This window comes from Polypterus senegalus, chromosome 4 (assembly GCF_016835505.1).
Source record: "Polypterus senegalus isolate Bchr_013 chromosome 4, ASM1683550v1, whole genome shotgun sequence".
NCBI classification, from domain to species: domain Eukaryota; kingdom Metazoa; phylum Chordata; class Cladistia; order Polypteriformes; family Polypteridae; genus Polypterus; species Polypterus senegalus.
In genome coordinates this window covers 139,034,884-139,055,804 of record NC_053157.1, presented here as the reverse complement: position 1 = coordinate 139,055,804, position 20,921 = coordinate 139,034,884, and the positions used below count along the sequence as shown (strand labels likewise).

The window sequence follows — 20,921 nt, the reverse complement described above, 5'->3', positions numbered from 1 at the left end:
CCTTTGAATCAACGGGTTTAACAAAAAGCAAAGATCCAAGCACAATCTACAAAGAGAAGAAATACCGCACACCCTTTGCAGCAGTGCATTAGAGTGAACATGGCTCGCAAGTGTGCGTTTACCTGACTGTGTAAAAAACTCCCAACGGAGCCAGGAGTTCGAACACCTGCGTGGAACGCTGCCACTGCTAGACAGTTCTATATAAGGTGGCAAAAAAGGAAAGAGATGCCATCAAACAACACTCAAATCTCTGATTAACACACTTGCATTACGCACTTAAATGGCAATTAGCTAATAACTCTTAATTCTGAGGTAGCCTGAAATGCATTTTTCAAAGGAGAACTCAAATTGTAATTACCATAATTGCCACAGTTTTCCATAGTATTTAAGATTTAGAATGATGATCTGCATTTTTCAAAATTACAATATGAAGATACCAATTTTCATTACATATAATACAGTATGTTCACTGGAATAAAGTATTGTATAAAATGCATTTATCAAAATTGACCTCCCAGAAAGGTTTACAGAATTCTGTGTTTACTACAGCATTGTAATTCTGCTTTTACAATAGAGTTATTGCATACTAAACACAAAATTCAGAACAAGTGAGAATTATTAAAGCAGTGACAAGTGAAACAGATTGGATTTGATATGGAACATAAAATACATGGGACTATTATATTTATATATATATATAATTCACTAAAGCAAGACACCCATGGAAAACACGCCGGAAGAGGCGTGAATTCACTAAGCTGCCGACAAGTAAGACACCTATGGCGCATGCAGGGAGGAGCCACGCCCACCAACTCCAAGACCATTGGATACGACGACAACTCGCAGAGCCACACCCACCAATTCGGACACGACGACACAGAAAGAACGGCGTCATTTATATTCCTCTGTCGTAGAAGCCTCATGTACCTCCGAGCCACCTTGACTGTTCATAGGGGCATGTTTCTCGCGAAGGTGAGTCGCCATATGCAGCGTGTAAAACGGTTTGAGAGGGTATCCCATGGGATCATTAAAACAATCCTTTACAACGGAGGTTAAAACACAATGAAGAAGGCAGTCTTTAAAAACCGTGTTTTCAGTTATGACACACGACCTCGTGCGCCTTAGCAAACTGTTTTACATGCTATATACAGCAATTCGCATCCGCGACAAACATGCGTCTTCTTCACTCACGGACAATTATATGTTGCTCTCTCCAGAGTTCCGTCTTTTCATTCACTTTCTGTTGTATCCTCAAACCCTCCCTTTTTAGACAACTGTGTCTTTCCAGAAGTGTTCAACCATCAATAAATAATTATGCGGCATTTGTTATGCCGCGGGTTCACTAATGTGTTGTATTTTCCTCTCCCCAGAATTCCATCTTTTCATTCACTTACTGTTGTATTCTCACACCAACCTGTTTTTAGACAACCGTGTCTTTCCAGAAGTGTTTAGCATTCAATAAATAATTATGCATGAGATTGAGCGTATCTACCTGGCAGAGAGGCGGGTAGGCCATTGAACCCCATTCGGGCTGCAAACCGTGGAATTCCCATTAAGTGCGACTCATACGCTCCCACTGGTTATGTCCCTACCCTTTGTGCACACCCCCCTCCCACCTTGCTACTACCGTGGTCGGGTGTCTTGGTGGATTATATATAGAAAAGCAGCCAAAAACCACACAGAGCAATGAAACGTCTACGTGAGTCACAGGTGCATCTGGACTGTGTAAAGATGACAACTCAAGTGACGAGTTGGAGGTGGGCACATGAGCGGGCAGTGCATACTGAATGAGAAATCAGCAGACTAGCATGACGGGGGGAGCTGAATGGACGTTCTTCTCCTCTCCTCCCGTTCCACACTTCGCGACTGAGCGACGTGCACCCCCATCAGGCTCGATGGCGGTCCGCCAGTTTTCAGTCACGGACGATCGTGTGTTGGTTCGTTCCGTGCATTGTTACAATGTTGCTTTTCTTGCCGATTTATTATATTATCGATTTTTCAAATATTAATTTTCTCCCTGTGCTTAAAAATCATTAAAAAACCGGCCTGATTATGTGGCGTATGGTATGCCGCGGGTTGGCTAGTTGATTTAATTCTTGTTGGTTCGGAGTGTAATTCACTGAAATCTGAGTCATAAAAATGAATAAAATATTAAAAATAATACTGATGGACTGAGATGTATTGCATTATGGAGAGATGGATCTACAGTAGTTCAATGTGGTGCTCTACCTGGGCTTTATATAAACCAACACTGGATTATAAAACCTGACCAGCAGCCATACCACATGCACTTCAGAATAAGTCATCCACCTGAAGCCAACCATGTGAGGGCTCGGCCAGTACTTGGGTGGGAGACTATGTAGGAAAAGCTTGGGTTGCTGCTGCAGAGATGGTGAGGGCGCTTACCGTGTGGTCTGAATGTGGACCACAATGCAGTAATTGGGACACTGTGCTGTAAAAAAGTCTCCATTCTTCAGATGAGATGTGAAACCAAGGTCATAAAAGGCATCCTTTGTAAAGAGCAGTGTGTATCATGATGTCCAGGCTAAATTGCCCTTAATGGCCTAGTCATTCTGGCCACCAATCACCCCCTCGCTCTTACTCCTTCCCCATAAAAGATAATGTGAGACGAGTGTACTGGCACAAAAACGGCTGCTGTCGCATCATCCAGGTGTGTGCAACGCATTGGTAGTGGCTAAAGTGACTCCCAACTCACTATGAAAATTGGTTTGAGTAGTAAGAAAAGTGCTATATAAAATGGAAAGAATTATTTTTATCTCAAATTATCTTCCAAAAAAGTGATTAACACAGGTTTTTTGTTTAGTTTGCTACTAAGAAGAGAGTATTATTTAGACTGAGTTATAAGCCTTATTTTTTATCTTTTATCCCACTGCTTCCATTGGCTGAAGAATATATTTTAGAGAGCAGGGATCACCTGTATTAGTTCCCTTCATAGTTTTAAACATTTTGATCACGTCTCCACTTGTTTAAACTGAAACGTTTTTACCAAAATATTGAAAGAATCTCTAAGATTTTCTGCAATATTTCTCTGTCTTTTAGCTTTTCTAAAATCCTTTTTAACTGTAGCTCTCGTACACCCTATGGTCAGGACTAGTTGTCTTATACGCATTATAAAGCTGTTTTTACCTTTTGCAATTTTTTTTTTCAGGTCCTTCTTTTATGCACTGTATAATTTTCTTCTCTTTGCTATTACTTCTAAATTTTGGGATGAACTTGTCCTACATTGTATGTAAAACACTTTTAAATCTGTCCCACATTTCTTCAGCTGTCTCCACATTTAAAAGCTAATCTCAATTTATCTTATTTGGGACTTTCATGGCCCCTTCTTGAGCCGTCACCTTATCGTGGTGGAGGGGTTTGCGTGTACCAATGATTCTAGGAGCTATGTTGTCCGGGGCTTTATGCCCCTGGTAGGGCCACCCAAGGCAAACTGGTCCTAGGTGAGGGATGAGACAAAGAAAGGTTCAACACCTCCAATGAAGAATAAAACTGTGGACGACGTTTTCCCTTGCCCGACGCGGGTCACCGGGCCCCTCTGGAGCCAGGCCTGGAGGTGGGGCTCGATGGCTAGCGCCTGGTGGCCGGGCCTGCACCCATGGGGCTCGGCCGGGCACAGCCCGAAGAGGTAACATGGGTCTTCCTTCCCATGGGCTCACCACCTATGGGAGGGGCCAAGGAGGTTGGGTGCAGTGTGAGTTGGGTGGTGGCCGAGGCGGGACCTTGGCGGTCTGATCCTCGCTACAGAAACTGGCTCTTGGGACGTGGAATGTCACCTCTGAAGGGGAAGGAGCCTGAGCTAGTGCGCGAGGTGAGAGGTTCCGCTAGATATAGTCGGACTCACCTCGACGCACAGCTTGGACTCTGGAACCAATCTCCTTGAGAGGGGCTGGACTCTCTACCACTCTGGAGTTGCCCCTGGTGAGAGGCCGAGCAGGTGTGGGCATACTTATTGCCCCCGACTCGGAGCCTGTGCATTGGGGTTTACCCCGGTGGACGAGAGGGTGGCCTCCCTCCGGCTTCGGGTGGGGGGGGAAGGGTCCTGACTGTTTGTGCGTATGCCAACAGCAGTTTGGAGTATCCACCCTTTTGGAGTCTCTGAGGGGTGCTAGAGGGCATACCTTCTGGGATTCCCTCGCTTTGCTGGGAGACTTCAATGCTCATGTGGGCAATGACAGTGAGACCTGGAAGGGCGTGATTGGGAGGAATGGCCCCGATCTGAACCCGAGCGGTGTTTTGTTATTGGACTTCTGTGCTCGCCACGGATTGTCCATAACTAACACCATGTTCAAGCATAAGGGTGTTCATATGTGCACTTGGCACCAGGACACCCTAGGCCTCAGTCGATGATCGACTTTGTGGTGTATCGCTGGACTTGCGCCATATGTCTTGGACACTCGGGTGAAGAGAGGGGCGGAGCTGTCAACTGATCACCACCTGGTGGTGAGTTGGCTTCATGGTGGGGAAGATGCCGGTCAGACCTGGTAGGCCCAAACGTGTTGTGAGGGTCTGCTGGGAACGGCTGGCAGAGTCCCCTGTCAGAAGTAGCTTCAACTCCCACCTCCGCAGAACTTCAACCACGCCCCGAGGGAGGTGGGGACATTGAGTCCAATGGGCCATGTTCCGCGCCTCTATTGTTGAGGCGGCTGACCGGAGCTGTGGCCGCAAGGTGGTCGGTGCCTGTCGCGCGCAATCCCCAACCCGCTGGTGGACACCGCGTGAGGGATGCCGTCAAGCTGAAGAAGGAGTCCTATAGGACTTTTTGTCCTGTGGGTCTCTGGAGGCAGCTGATAGGTACCGCAGGCCAAGCGAATGCGGCTTCGGTTGTTGCTGAGGCAAAACTCGGGCATGGGAGGAGTTTGAGAGGCCATGGAGAACACTTTCGGACGGCTTCGAGGAGATTCTGGTCCACCGTCCGCGTCTCAGGAGGGGAAGCAGTGCAGTGTCAACACCGTATATGGTGGGATGGTGCGCTGCTGACCTCACTCGGACGTTGTGGGTCGGTGGGGGAGTACTTCGAAGACCTCCTCAATCCCACTAACATGCCTTCCAATGAGGAAGCAGAGCCTGAAATCACCGAGGTGGTCAAAAAACACCTTGGTGGCAGGGGCCCGGGGTGGATGAGATACGCCTGGAGTTCCTTAAGGCTCTGGATGTTGTAGGACTGTCTTGGTTGACACGCCTCTGCAACATCGCATGGACATCGGGACAGTGCCTCTGGATTGGCAGACGGGTGGTGGTCCCTCTTTAAAAAGGGGGACCGGAGGGTGTGTTCCAACTATAGAGGGATCACACTCCTCAGCCTCCCTGGAAAAGTCTATTCGGGGTTCTGGAGAGGAGGGTCCGCCGGATAGTCGAACCTCGGATTCAGGAGGAACAGTGTGGTTTTGCCCTGGTCGCTGAACAGTGGACCAGCTCTTCACCCTTAGCAGGATCCTGAGGGTGCATGGGAGTTTGCCCAACCAGTCTACATGTGTTTTGTGGACTTGGAAAGGCATTCGACCATGTCCCTCGGGAATCCTGTGGGGTGCTCGGGAGTATGGGGTACCGGACCCCTGATAAGAGCTGTTCGGTCCCTGTACAACCGTGTCAGAGCTTGGTCCGCATTGCCGCAGTAAGTCAGCCCGCTTCCAGTGAGAGTTGGACTCCGCCAGGGCTGCCCTTTGTCACCATTCTGTTCATAACTTTTATGGACAGAATTTCTAGGCGCAGCCAGGGTGTTGAAGGGGTCCGTTTGGTGGACTCAGGATTGGGTCACTGCTTTTGCAGATGATGTTGTCCTGTTTGCTTCATCAGGCCGTGATCTTCAGCTCTCTGGATCGGTTCGCAGCTGAGTGTGAAGCGGCTGGGATGAGAATCAGCACCTCCAAATCCGAGACCATGGTCCTCAGCCGGAAAAGGGTGGAGTGCCCTCTCAGGGTTGGGGGCGAGATCCTGCCCCAAGTGGAGGAGTTCAAGTATCTCGGGTCTTGTTCACGAGTGAGGGAAGAATGGATCGTGAGATTGACAGGCGGATCGGTGTGGCATCCGCAGTGATGCGGGCTCTGCATCGGTCTGTCGTGGTGAAAAAAGAGCTGAGCCGTAAGGCAAAGCTCTCAATTTACCAGTCGATCTACGCTCCTACCCTCACCTATGGTCATGAGCTATGGGTAGTGACCGAAAGAACGAGATCGCTAATACAAGCGGCTGAAATGCGTTTCCTCCGCAGGGTGTCTGGGCTTTCCCTTAAAGACAGGGTGAGGAGCTCAGTCATCCGGGAGGGGCTCAGAGTAGAGCCGCTGCTCCTCCGCATCGAGAGGAGTCAGATGAGGTGGCTCGGCATCTGATCAGGATGCCTCCTGGACGCCTCCCTGGTGAGGTGTTCCGGGCATGTCCAACCGGGAGGAGGCCCTGGAGAAGACCCAGGACACGCTGGAGGGACTATGTCTCCCTGCTGGCCTAGGAACGCCTTGGGATTCTCCCGGAAGAGCTGGAAGAAGTGGCCGGGGAGAGGGAAATCTGGGCTTCTCTGCTTAAGCTGCTACCCCCACGACCCGACCTCGGATAAGCGGAAGATGATGGATGGAACTTTCATGGATATGCTCAAATTTTCACCTTTTAAAATTAAACTGAACAGTTTTCATTTTTAAATATGCACTCTACCAAATTACTGTGGAATGTATTATATTAATGTCACTTGATCCTGATGGTTCAGTTCCATCTATCCCCTGAATCCTATCCTGATTTTCATAGAATACTAAATCCAGACAGCCCTCCACCCTCAATCCCCATTGGTACTTTAACAGGCTGTGTTAAAATAAAAAATAAAAAAAACAGTAATTGATTATATTGACTATGTCCAAAAACTCTGCTATTAGTAAGATGATATTTGGGTAATTAAAATCCTCCACAACTCTAAATAACCCACTCTAAACTCACTCCCTTTTATAACTTTCAGGGTCACACAGTGTCAGTAGCAGAATCTGAACCCACAATCTCAGGGTTTGAAGTCCAAAGCCTTAACCACTACACCACACTGACTACACTGCCTTGCTTTCAAATGCTGCTTTACACAAATTGAAACTCCCCCTACGTTTCAGCTTTGCCCTAAATAATATGCATCCGTTACTCCTCCCCAGCTCTATTATTTACACAGGTTTTTGCTTTTGATATGATCTCCAAATTGAGTGCTGCTACATATAAATTCCTGCGGTGGGTTGGCACCCCGCCCGGGACTGGTTCCTGCCTTGTGCCCTGTGTTGGATGGGATTGGCTCCAGCAGACCCCCGTGACCCGGTGTTCGGATTCAGCGGGTTAGAAAATGGATGGATGGATGGATAAATTCAGTGAACTATTTTATTCTTAATTCTTCTAGCATTAAGGCAAGCAATGGGAATGTATTTCTTAATTTACTTTGGCTTTTTAACAGTGATTCAGTGTTCAGTCCCTCTATTTCAGCAAGGTACACATGTATATGCAGTGGAGGGGCAGTGTGAAGCCCTCCAAGGCAAATGGTAAATAACAACATGTTACAGTTTTATTTACAATTTGTTTCATAACAGGAGAGAGATGTTTAGGGTACCATTTCAGATTTTGAGAGCATGGGTTTCAAGTTCTTTCTACCAGAAAGTCAGGTATATTTGTTACTGAGACTTTCAAAATGCTTTTCTTAAGGTACCATCCATCCATCCATTATCTAACCTGCTATATCCAAACTACAGGGACACGGGGGTCTGCTGGATCCAATCCCAGCCAACACAGGGCGCTAGGAAACAAACCCTGGGAAGGGTGCCAACCCACTGCAGGGCGTACACACACACACCCACACATCAAATACACACTAGGGACATGTCTTTGGACTGTGGGAGGAAACCCATGCAGAAACGAGGAGAACATGCAAACTCCATGCAGGGAGGACCCCGGAAGCGAACCCAGGTCTCCTTACTGCGAGGTAGCAGCGCTACCCACTGCGCCACCATGCCGCCCTTCTTAAGGTACCATTTTTAAAAATTTGTATGGCAGAGATTCATAGTGGTTTGTGAAAAAGCTACAGACTTGTCCTAAGCAAAGAGATCAACTGGTGGCTAACTTAGAAGAGATAGTCGTGAAAAAAACTTAAGATCCGAGCAGATTACATCAAAAGTAAAGTTTAAATGCAGAAACAAAATTACTAAATATAATCACCCAACTTAATATGCATTTACATTTTAAGATGCCCATTTACAATTATACATGCTATATAATGCTGTTTCATATGGAGTAAACATCATGATCAGTAGAATTATTATATGAAAAAGAGCTTAAGATTAAACTATCCTCTTTAATAAAACCCTTGTGTGTGTCCAGTGTCCGTGTGTGTCTTCTAGTGAAGTGTGCATGCTCGGGGCCACACAGCACGTGTTCAGTCTCTTCCTGTGCATTCCCTGTGCAGAGAGAGAGAGAGAGAGAGAGAGAGAGAGAGAGAGAGAGAGACACACACACACAGGCACAGACACACATACAGGCACACAGGCGCGAGACACACACACAGGCGCGAGACAGACAGACACGCACACAGACACAGAGGCGTGCGCTTAAGAGACACATACGCGAGAGACACACACACGCAGGCCCGCGAGAGAGACACACAAACACACAGGCGCGCGCATGCATTGTTGCAATGTTACTTTTCTTGGTTGTTTATTAAATTACAGGTTTTTAAAATGTTCATTTTTTCCTCTGTGCTTAAAACTCATTAAAAAAAGAGTTTTTAGCGAGCGGGTCATAAGGCTATAGTGCAAATTCTTGCAGTGTTAGTTTTCTCTGTTGTTCAAGGTTTTCTTAGCGTTATTCAATGTTTTTACATTTAGTTTACTATTACGCTGTGTTTTCTATGGTATAGTTAACTAAATTTGTGCTTAAAAACTTAAAAAAATATATATTTACATACAGTTCATACGGTCTGGAACGGATTAATTGTATTTACATACAATCCTATGGGGGAAATTACTTCGGTTCACAACCAAATCAGGTTACAACCAGAGTTTTGGAACGAATTATGGTTGTGAATCGAGGTTCCACTGTATTACTGTCAGACAAAATTACAGGCATTTTACGGAAATGCAAACCAGTATTACTGAGAGAGAAAATTAAAGGCACACAATACAGTGACACATATTACAGCCACATACAGTACAAGGTCCCTTGCCATTTCATATAGACTGTTCATACAAATGTTTATGCACTACTGTTCTAGCGCCCGTTATTTTAACGGGCTTAATGTCTAGTACTGTATAATACACTTGGGAGTCTATATTTAGAATATTATATTATTCTGACATATTATAATAGCCTCAGGAAAAATGTACAGATAAGTTAGCAGGATGATTTCCGGACAGAAATGGAAGAGACACATTAAACTAATTTAACTTTTGAAATGAAGAAATAAGTCCTTCAAATTATCTTCAAGTGGTCATAATGATATTTATAAGCAGTACAAAAAATGTGTCAATCCACTGTAATATGCAAGATTAATACTATCTTGGAAAAAATGAGTGAAGAACAATTCCATGAAATAAAATCAATTCTAGTCAACATAGAATGCAACATTATATATTGTTCTTTTTAATTTCTAAATTATATGGATAGTATAATGAAGATGAAAATAAAACAAAATAAGTAGGCAGGGAAAAAACCTTTGTGGCAGAGCCTATTAATCACTGTAGTTTGCTTCTCTAATTCCCTGGTGTTGCATAGGATGATCACGTGTTTTCACAATTTATTTAGAAGCAAACTGCAACATTTTACAAAGAGAAAATAGTTGTTTTAGTGGGAAAGGGTCACTAGGAATATTAGTGGAGGAAGAAAATACATCTCTACATGCTCAGTACTGATATAAATTGAATTCCAAGATAGCAGATCAGCAAGGACGACACCTGCTTCTTAGCTTCCTATGTATGAAGACACATGTCTCATGCATGTCATCAATAATTCAGACCCTGATTTCAGCAAACAAACCTTTGGAAGGCATCACTCATGAAGATGAGAAATTTGTGAGACACACAGCAATGGGCCAACAGCAGAAACTTTCACATACGATCACATGCAGATTGCTATTTCTCAACCCAAATATTGGTCACTATCATAACTACAAGGCAAGCAACTCTTTTGTGTCATGATAGTGAAGGCCACCTCTACCACCATTTATACTGATCTCAATACTTAAACCATTATTTATTGATCATGTGATAAAGTGGTAACTTTATTTTGGCTTTTACTCACGCTTTCTTGATTTTATCATATTTTGATACATTATAATAAATATATTGTTGGTAAGGGTGGCATAGTGGTGTAGCTGTAAGCTCTGGTGGTTAGTTCTAAATTCTGTAGTTGACTACACATAGCTTACATTATCACACATGTGTGTATGGGAAACAGCTAAAGGGGCTAAATAGTAATTCTACACCAGACCAGGGGGTGGTGGAGTGTGCTAACTGTCTCTTTCAGTGTCTTGCAGGCCATTCTCAGGAAATCCTGCTTGGTTCCATGAAGACGTCACTTCCGGCGCCAATGACATAACTTCCTGTTCTATCTGTTAAAACCGCCATCTTGTCTCAATGCAAACAAGTTCAGTTTTGTTCTATGCACATCGCTCATTTAAAAAAATCAACTTTTGCAGCCGGGAAAACAATATATGGGTGGCTGCTCCAAAACTTCATGATGTCTGTGACTCGTTTATGTGACAAAATGTTCTTCCAGTTCAAGTTTCCGTCTGGACCACTGAACAAAGACAACAATATTTACTGCATTTACATGTACATGTTGACTTTGTGATAATTATTTTTTTAGTACCTTTTACCCAAAGCTCAAAGTGCTTTTAAAACTATATAAAAGTATATATACATAGTATAAGATAGTAAAACATTATAAAAATAAAACTGTACAAATGAAGGAACCTTAAATAAAGTACAATTGAACTCTGGTACTTTGTAAGTCTCTAATAATTACAATGGCAAAGGTATGTGTCCTGTGTTATACAATACCATCAGATAGTCATTGAGAAGAGGAAAACAAATGATCCAGTCTTTGTGGAGAAAATAAACCTGTAATGATTGCAAGGCAAAAAGACCACCAAGCCACACCTTCAATTTCAGATGTACTGAAATGTGATAGTTATTAATTACTGCCTGCATATGAGAATGAAATCTTAGAAGACAGCCAAGACCCCAAAGTAGTAGACATTAGGTTAACTGGCAATCCAAAATTCAACCAAAATGAAAAATTGTGGGAGAAGAATATGAACAAAAAAAAAAAAAAAAAAAAAAGACTGCTGACCCTCTTTCAAATTGATCCTTATTAGAGCTTTGTCTCTTCTCGTCCTTTAGGAGAACAGCTTGGCGATTACCTTAATGGTATTTCGCTCATTCAAAATGTGACAATATATTTTATTGGTCGCACCACCAGTAATTTATTTGTATTTTAAGACTGTAAAACATCCAATACTAAGTGACTTCAACACTTGTGTTCGGGTAATGACCTCTCATACGCCTATAGTACATTGTGTCTGTTAATAAATATAGAATATGGGCTAAATGGCAGATTTTTAGATCAATAATTGGGTCAGCAAATGGTAAGTTTCAGACAGCTGTAATCATTTTGGCTAATGAGTCACTGTTTAATAAAAACATTGTATTTTAACTGGCTTCAAATAAAGTACACTATTCAGTAACGTACAAATGTATCAGTCTTGATATCTGGAATAGACCAAATTCAAGTATGCATTGATTTTACTAGACTATACTTAATGGTAATTATCAACTCTGATTTAACACCATTTACCATTTAGATTTTAGAAAGTGCATTGACTTTGACAAGGAAAGAGAATAATTAGACAAAATGTATGCTGTAGACTGCACAGCATATTTGTTGAAGCAAAGATATGCTCCTGAAATTTCCAGCTCAGAAGGGATGTCATGGGTGAAGTTCCGTCTTTAAAGTTATCCTCTCTACCTTCAAAGAGATAGCATCCTCGGGCATGGGAGGTATTGATCCTTTTGAGGATTTACAAAAATAGGTGTATCGCTGCCATCTTCAGTACGGACAGAGTATTACTCTCATAAAGAGGTCCTTTTACAATTTTTGTCTTTGTAAACCCACGTAAACCGAGTTTAATACTGAAGCTCTCAGTGCTGGATACTTCTCAGAACAAAGATTGTGTTTTGCTTCTGTTTTTGCTCTCTTAATAATATTTTTCCAGGCCAACAAGTTCAAAATGTTCTATTATATTAAAGGAGCAGCGTATGATCTCTGTTTCTTGCTCATGCAGCTACTTGCTTAGACCAATAGGAGTTCATAGAGAATCTGAGCCTATCCCAATAAGACTGAGGGTAAGGTAAGAGCCAACTCTGAACAGAACACAGGTTCACTGCAGAGCTTGGTCATATATCCAGAGACACTCAGAAAGGGCCACTTAAACCAATATACATAAATACTTTTGTATATGGGAGAAAATTGAATAAACATCAAATGTACTTGGGGAGAGCATGCAAAGACAACATCTGGACTTCAACTTACTGGGATAGATAAGGCCATCGCTTCAGTTTTTTCAAAAATATTACATTCATTATTTAAAAAAAGCACAACAGTTTAATCGTATGCTACCATCCATTATATCTGATGGGAGTAATAACTTTATATATTTGATAAAGCTGTCTGCCATGATCTCCTTCATCTTACTATAAAATAGCCATCTTACTTTTTTTTATAACCGCTTCAGTTCCCCAAAATTAAAGGAAACAACACAAAGTCAAGGAATCTCTTTTATATGATGCCTGTTTAGTAAGGTTGGCATACTCCTTGTGTGTCTACTTTTGTAAACCAGGCTGACATCTTCCATTTTGGCAGATTGGAACACAATTTCTGGCTTAGCAAGCCACTGCCAGACACTTTTAATATCAGCTTCTTTTACACTTGGCCTCTTTTTGAAATACAGCTTCCATGGCTTATCTGATTAAATGATCAACTACCAAGTGACTACCAAGACATCATCTTTTAGTACCATCGATACTGTATTGACAACCTTTAGAAGAGGACTTTGCATCAATGGTCAAACTAAATGGATGGTATTATTTGCACCTAAGAACCAATGGCAGTACCTCTGTTCCTTTCTTTAAAAACTTCAAAAACATTCTAATAACACCCTCTCAACTTGGCCATAACTTTGGTTGTCCATAGCCTGAACCCATAGTTTACAAGGTGTGGCCGTAACAGGGGTTGAAGCATTAGCTTCTACTCCAATAGGCAACTGTTTTGGACTGGAAAACTTGTCTGTATTGGACTTTGGATGAGGGTACCATTAATCCAAACCTTGCTGAGGAATAGCAAGTGCACAAGCTGAGAAAGAGACAATACACAAAAGCGGAGTAAGACAATTTTGGTAGCAACAAGGGGACTAACATGGAATGCCGAATTTCAAAAAGAAACTGCTGTACCACCAAGCAACAAGAAGGTTCGACCAAGGCAAAGGTGGGTTGGGAGCATGAGCTGATAGCATGTTGCTGCACCCACCACAAGACATGGTGCTAAAATAAAAGAGAGAAAGCACACTGAAGATTTATTCACCTGTCTGAAGATGGACAAAAAGGAGAGGAATAAAGCATTGTTTGCACCACAACTATAAGTACACACCTATTTTAATTCTGAGAACAATTAATTGTAATGTAGCAATTAGAACAAAGCCAGCTAATTTACTACGGTACTGGTGTCACAGTAACTGAAAAGTAATAACTTTGTGAAGGATATGTTAAAGTTATTATGAGTTTTTCATCTTAACTCTAGTCCCAGCTACAAACCTGTTAGATGGCAACCTGTTACCACCAGAATTGTGAGGAAGTGGAGGATGGAGGCTGAAATGGCTCGGAATGACAGCTTCCAAATGGCAGACTGGGAAATGACGTGCAATTCAAACGGGGACAATATTTCGGGACTCTGTTACTACAACACAGACTATATTAACTTGTGTGTTGACACAGCAGTCTCCACAAAGACAGTGCATTGCTTCTCAAACAACAATCCCTGTATTAATAAGGAGCTAAAAGGTCTCCCGAATGAGAGAAACAAGGCATTTAAATCTGGTGACGAGGAGGCTCTGAAGGACATAGAGCGTGTGCTAAAGAAAAAGCTGAGTGAAGGAAGGGAAACATAGAAAGCTAAAATAGAGAACAAACTCACTGAGAAAACATGGACTGGGCATAATTATAGGACTCAAGCAAAGCTCAAAAGGGGATGTGGACAAAGATAACGCCTTGGACCAAACGATGACTTCATATTTCTGGTGTCTGGTCTGGAAAGTGAAACAGAAATGCCATACTCTTCCTTCACCTTCCTGACACAGGCCTTCCAAATTACAATTTTAAAAAAATTACAATGTTGCAGAAATATATTATTAACTAAACTATCTCTTCTATAAACTAAATCACTCTATGGAAGAGAACAAAAATATACATATGATCAAAAATGATAAGCACTTTGGTCTGGGCAGGGTATTGGGGATTTGAGGTGGGTGCTATGTTTATTAAAATTAATTATTCCTAAAAAAAAAAAAAAAAATTGTATTTGTCATTAATATAAGTTTGTACTTGTATTCGTTTGAAAATTTTAATCACAAAAATTTAAAAGCAGTGTTGCAGTTTAAAAATTTTTAAATCATCAAAAAATAAATACAAGAATTTAGCCAAATGGCTGAAGACAAAGACAAGATGCTTTAATGCAAGCTTTGACAATTAAAGCAGGAAATGGTGTTTAAATACATATTTGATATATGACAACAATGAATGTAGTGCAGAGCTAAATAAATGGTTAGAGATAATGGTGTAGAGTTTTTACACTCAGAACTGTTTGTGCCACTGGAGTTCTATTCTGACTTAATTTTTTTCATCATTTATCATTTTACCTTTAAGCTAGGTAGTCTGCCTGCAAACCTAATGTGGCTCTTTTTGTTCTTACGAATTGTTTAGGAAGAGTGTGCATCATGTGTTCTTCTATTTTGGAACTAAACAGTAAAAGATGTTGGCTTTGCAACTTTAAAGAACTTTAATGTTAAAAAATAAATGAATAAATAAAAGTCAACAGACATGTTATATGACCAATTGGATAAACCCTGTCTGATGCAAGTGTGGTCTTCATTTGAGTGGTGTGCCATCTAGGGCAGATTCCTCCCTGACAAGTCACTTTTCCAGCAGATGTTGAAATACCTACGATTCTGAACATAAAATCCAGGTTGCAACTTTGTTAAGATGTACTGGGAGGCCTAAATGTGTTTGATCTTCAGTTTTACGATGTACCTTTGAGCTTATTTACATCAATCTTTTTATTGTGTGTTACTCATTCTTTAACAATTTATAAATGTGCTGTAATATCATTGTGTTGGTCAAGCAATTTCCATGTAAGTTCTTAATGGCCATTCAGATTTAACAGAGTGAATTAACATAGAAGCCCTTGTCAGTGTGGTTTAATCTTGCAAAATTTATATAATGGTAAAACTGTCTTATATAATTATAAGGATTATATGAACATTGTTTAATTTCTTGGTCATGTTATATTACATTTCTACCTATTCTGACATTTCCAAAGGATTTTTATGTATATTCCTGCCCAGGCTTTAAGAGTTGTGTTTCTTTACTTTAGTTAGTCTTTCCTTCACAGCCACAGTTCCAATGCAGTCTTTTATACATCTCATCGTTTATGAACAAGAAATTTATTTGAAAACTCTTGAGAAAAAGATTGTTATTTGGATTTCTTTTTAAATAAACTAGACCCCCGTGACCCTGTATTCGGATTCAGCGGGTTAGAAAATGGATGGATGGATGTACCACTAATGGTGAATATAAAAAAAACTGAATGGATTGATCAACAGCACTATTAACATTAACATTATTCTACCTATTAGTCTAGGACTTTGATACTGCAATGTAACAGTTCAATTAAAAACTGTGCTTTGTTTTTTGCATATTTTGAACTTGTAGGTTGCTAGTGTGCATTCCATTTTTAAGAGGCAAGGTAGTTATACTAACTCATCATTGAAGTGAAGAGTGGTGACGCGTTGCATTTTGATTAGAAATTTCAATGTACACTACACAATAATTGACTATATAAACATACTGGTATCATACAATAAGGACTAAGCACCTAGCAGAAAAGAAACAGTCAAAAAGTCTAAAAAATAAACATTCACCATGTTGATACTCATTGTGACAGATAGCAATATAGCTATCCTTCTTCCTCTTTCTGATTTATAACACAAAGGTTTCCATTTGTGTACAATAATAAATTGATAATATTTGTATATTAGTTTAAAATAAATAAATAAATACAGTACATACATACATAGATGAGGTGCAAATTTCATGTTTTTGTTTACTTACTAACCAGGAAAAATGAAAATTCCTAATAGACTCTTTTAAAATAATACATTCTGAAACATTGTGTCACATGTTGATTAATGCTCATTTATAGTAAATCTGTGATGTGAAAACGATATCAAATATTTTTCTCAGCACATACTTAACCATAGGTAGTGTAACAATCACAGAGCAGGACATTTGTCTAAAGACACACAAGAAAAAGAACAGTGTAAATGTTATTTAAAAATTTGCCAGCCTAACAATAACTACCTTACTTGAACATCACATTACCTCCAATTATCTCAGCAGTCTGTGTCTCAAGTGATGCTAAGCTCTCTAACTGTTGTGGTTTATGCTCCCGGATCACACAAGCTGCCAACTTCACTGGTTTCTGAAAGACAGTAACATATCCAAAAATGTACAAACAAAGTCAAATAACACATTTCACACTTTACACTTAGAATGCATTTAGTTAAAAACAACACATATCTATCCTCTGAATACAGGTGAAGAAAACAGATGTACTGTCATTTCACAGTTTGATAAATTAAACTTGTTAAAATCTAGAAACACTATTTTCCATGTAGGTGAGGCAAAAATCTCAGTTTTTGGAAGTTTTCTCACCCAAGTGCATATGCTAATTAAAAAGCAAATTGGGCCTCTGCCCCTTTTGTCTCTTTAACCTCTTAATAACTGCAAAACAAAAGATTTTTTTTCTTAACTTAACTAGATATATTGAAAATGTATAATGTAATCGAGAAAATCGCAGCGAGTAAGTCACTTGAACCCTGAATATGAGTTCTGGTCTCAAGCAGCAAAACACAGTAGTCCATTGAGAGAATGGCACAAAGCGAGGTGCCAGTGTCTGGTCCTACCCGGGGAGTGTGAACACACCTACAGTATGAAAGCTTGTGTCAGACCTGGCACAAATGGCTGCATGTCAAACTGTCACAATATTATTGCATCCTTTATTTCCATGGTTGATGATGAGTACTAAAGGATTTACCTGTATGTTGTCATGAACTGCAGTATCTTGATTTTTCTCTTTCATGGACAAACAATACATATTATTTTGAAAAGAATTCAGTTGTGAGCAGTCCTTCCTCATAATTGTACTGCTTATGTCTGCAACAGGACACACCAGACTGTGTGCATCTAAAAAGATAAGTCATGGTGATATTACTTAGCATAAGTAAACTGCAAAAAAGAAACTTTACTTTAATCCACTTAAACAATTCTATTTAGGATTTTTTAAAATCTAAAGTAATTTCTATCAGAGAAAACTGCAAACGTCTTATATAAAATTAACAATGCATAGCATTGCTTGCCCGGCTTTTTACTTACACATTTCCGCACCTTTTATTTAAATCAATTGTAATTTGCTATGAGACATACCCTATCCATAAAAAGTAGTATGTAATGGGATACTGCAATTACTGAAAATTAATATTTGAGTAAAAGGTTTAAGGAATATACATCAAATAACTATGTACATGCACATATAGTATATACTGTAGATGTGCACATTTTAATGCATAAGGACATCTTAAACAACAATATCCTTATCATTAAAGGATAAATTCTGCTTTTTTCCCCACAAGTTACACAGTCATGGTGTATATATGTTCCTAACGTGATAAAATAGTACCATGAATCTGTGATATCTATAATTTACATATTATTTTTGTTGTCACAATCATGCCTCAGAAATGTAAAAGGCATATTTTCTAAAAATTTAAACCTTTGCTATTTCAAAGCAGATGCATTTAGTATTTTTTAAAAGTCTTATCTTCATAATAGGATCCTACTATACCCATTACCACCATTATAAAATGAAACTGTTTGCTATTTCTTTTTTTAAATGTATAAAATATGCTTCACTTTAGAATACAATTTCTTCATGTGTCAAATTAACACATAATAACTTTAACTTGAAAAACACCAAACATTTAATCTTTAAAGCATTCTGGGTGTAAAATTAATTTTTTGCTTCCTTGAGTCAAAACTGAATTGCAATACATATACTCATATTTAGCAGAGTGAAGTATTTCAGAAATACAAATGTGCATCTAAGAACACATGCAGTTGAAATATATCATAAAATGCATACAAACTATACCTATCATGTAGAGAGTAACCATGCAGAGTTAGTCATTACTGCCTGCTGCTCCTTCAGCTTCCTGTAGATGTCACTATATAATAATCAGTAATAGTACTGCAAAACCTCAGACACAAAAATAACCTTGAAAAGAGGCAAACCTCTTTGTGGTGTTCTCTGCATGTCTTCCTCTGTGCTTGAAGGAATTGCTTCATCCTCGAACACATCGTCATCTCTGTAGGAATCCTAAGTTAAAAATAAAGAAAGAAATAAAATGTTACTGCATACTAAAAAAAAAACAAAAAAACAACAACATTAGGGATACAGTATCTATTTATTTCCTTTTTTGCTTCATTCAAAACATGGGCTTTGGGAAGCCAGAGATCATCGCAGCAGCATTATGTACAACTCTGTTATCAAACCATGGGGCACAGGCGTATTAGAAGGCACACTTACACACAAAGTCTTGCAGTGCAAATTTACAGATGCCAATCAACCTAATGTGTGTGGTTTGGTGTGGATAGAAACCAGTTCATACAGATATATGTTTGTTTTTGTACACAATGTAGAAACAGCAAACAAAAAAAAACAAAACTTAAAAAACTATATTAACCTATAGACATATGAATGAAAAGTAAATGAGAAAATGGTACCTTTTATGTATTTAATAATTGATACATTAACATTAAAACAAAGCTACAGAAACAGAATGTGGTTCTACCGGGAGGATATTAATGCGTGTCTCTTTCAGACTGCTTTACTCCTTATATAAATATTTTACAGAATGAAGAATTCTTTCACTTACAAAACCTACTTTAATTTTAAATACTTAAACAAGAGTGATATCTTCCTGAACTGTTGATCTTAGACTTTGAATAGAATATGCATTGTATTTTGAATTACTTCTTGAACATTCAGTCTGTGAATGTTAAAAGTAGCAATGATGTCAGTGCTGCTGTGCTAAAATTTTATTTTTTAAACCTTACAAACTGCATTAGGATGCAATAAATATCTAATTATAAAATATGTAGTGTATCACAATACTTAACAGGCCAATTAAAACTTAAGACAATAAGAGACAGTTATATTACTAAAGGTAGAAGACAAATTTGAAGATGCCAGTAATACATTTTTTAAAGAGAAACATGGAATCTGCAGAATGAATATTAAGGAGGAATGAATTCCAGAGATGAGGAGCAGAGAAAAACCCACTTCTTCATTGGGAAGTGAAGGAGCAACAAGGAGTCCAGAAGAGGTGGAGTGAAGTGAACAAGATGCTAAATAATCTTGGAGGTAATCTTGCAATTACAGTATCAAGTAAGTACACGGTTGAGTATAATATACGTAATTCACATTTAACTGGAACACAATGAAGTTTATACGGGACAAGTATGATGTGATCATAAGTCTTACTCCAACCTGTAAACAAGCCAAATTCCACTGTATGTTTCACAAGTTTAGTAGGGAGACTAGTAGTGATCTAACCTGGGGTAACAGATACATCATCTATTATCTGAGCTGCACAGTGGGACAGTGGAAGATGAAGTAACATGGGCTATGGAATTAACAAGGCGTTAAATAACCAGAATGGTTTTACAGTGAAAGCATAGTGGCATTGTATTATTAGTAGTAATTAAGAAATAACTTTATTCCTTATTTTTCAATTTCCCGACATTAAACTCTAGGGGAGTCCAGGTTTTAACATCAAGGAAACAACAAATCAAAAAGTGGCTTAGTAGAAATAAAAGCAGACTAAGCATTAACAATGAAAATGGATACAATGGTGATGAATAAGAGGTAGAAGGTAAGAGATAAGGTAAGGGATATACTGTACTTCAAAAATATAGTGTACATCAAAAGTACACTTGGTTTGCACGGCTTTATGTGGAAGACGCCATGAAAATAAGAATGGGGTGGTGCAAAAACAGATATTTGTATGTATATAATGAACTTAAAAACAGAATATGCCAACAAAACTAGCTAGTGAGACTAAATCAGTCCTCTCCTAGGTGGCTCCGATATCCCCAAACATTTTACTTTTTCCTTGGTTAATTCATTTCCAACAGGTCTAAAATAGATGTCAGGTTTGTAAAAGGCATGCACATTTGTCATGAGCTCATGCTCACTACACAGGAAACCATTTCTATAGCAACTGTAGCACATGAGTGAGGAACTTCGGCCTAATGAGCATGTTCAAATAAAAACACGTGTTCATGCCGAATGCATGTGTCTATACTCCAAATGATAGTGTAGCAACGGTTCACCCTAAGTCTAAGCAGCCTGAAGATATCGCTTTCAGAACGTCTATCTTGCAGTCTAACTTCCTCATTATTTCTTTCCAACAAAGAGAGAGTTCAATAAAAAGTCTAAGCATCCAGCTCATTCCTGTCCTCCACGAAGTCACACATGGCACACTTTTTCTAGTAAGCAGTCTAAAGCAGCATGTC

The 20,921-nt window shown here is 39.8% G+C and overlaps 1 protein-coding gene across 11 annotated transcripts in view; it reads right to left on the bottom strand.

Moving 5' to 3' along the window:
- The window catches only part of LOC120527673 (LIM and calponin homology domains-containing protein 1-like), a 332,902-nt gene that overhangs the window by 40,224 nt on the left and 271,757 nt on the right, over positions 1–20,921 (bottom strand). For 10 of the 11 annotated variants that reach the window (XM_039751356.1, XM_039751353.1, XM_039751350.1 and 7 more), the window contains 4 exons: positions 18,636–18,720; positions 17,383–17,531; positions 16,668–16,767; positions 123–197 (listed from right to left, as the gene is read on the bottom strand). In XM_039751356.1, the coding sequence (XP_039607290.1) occupies positions 123–197; positions 16,668–16,767; positions 17,383–17,531; positions 18,636–18,720 (409 nt within the window). The remainder of the gene's footprint in view (positions 1–122; positions 198–16,667; positions 16,768–17,382; positions 17,532–18,635; positions 18,721–20,921) is intronic. The other variant, XM_039751354.1, reaches the window with a different exon arrangement.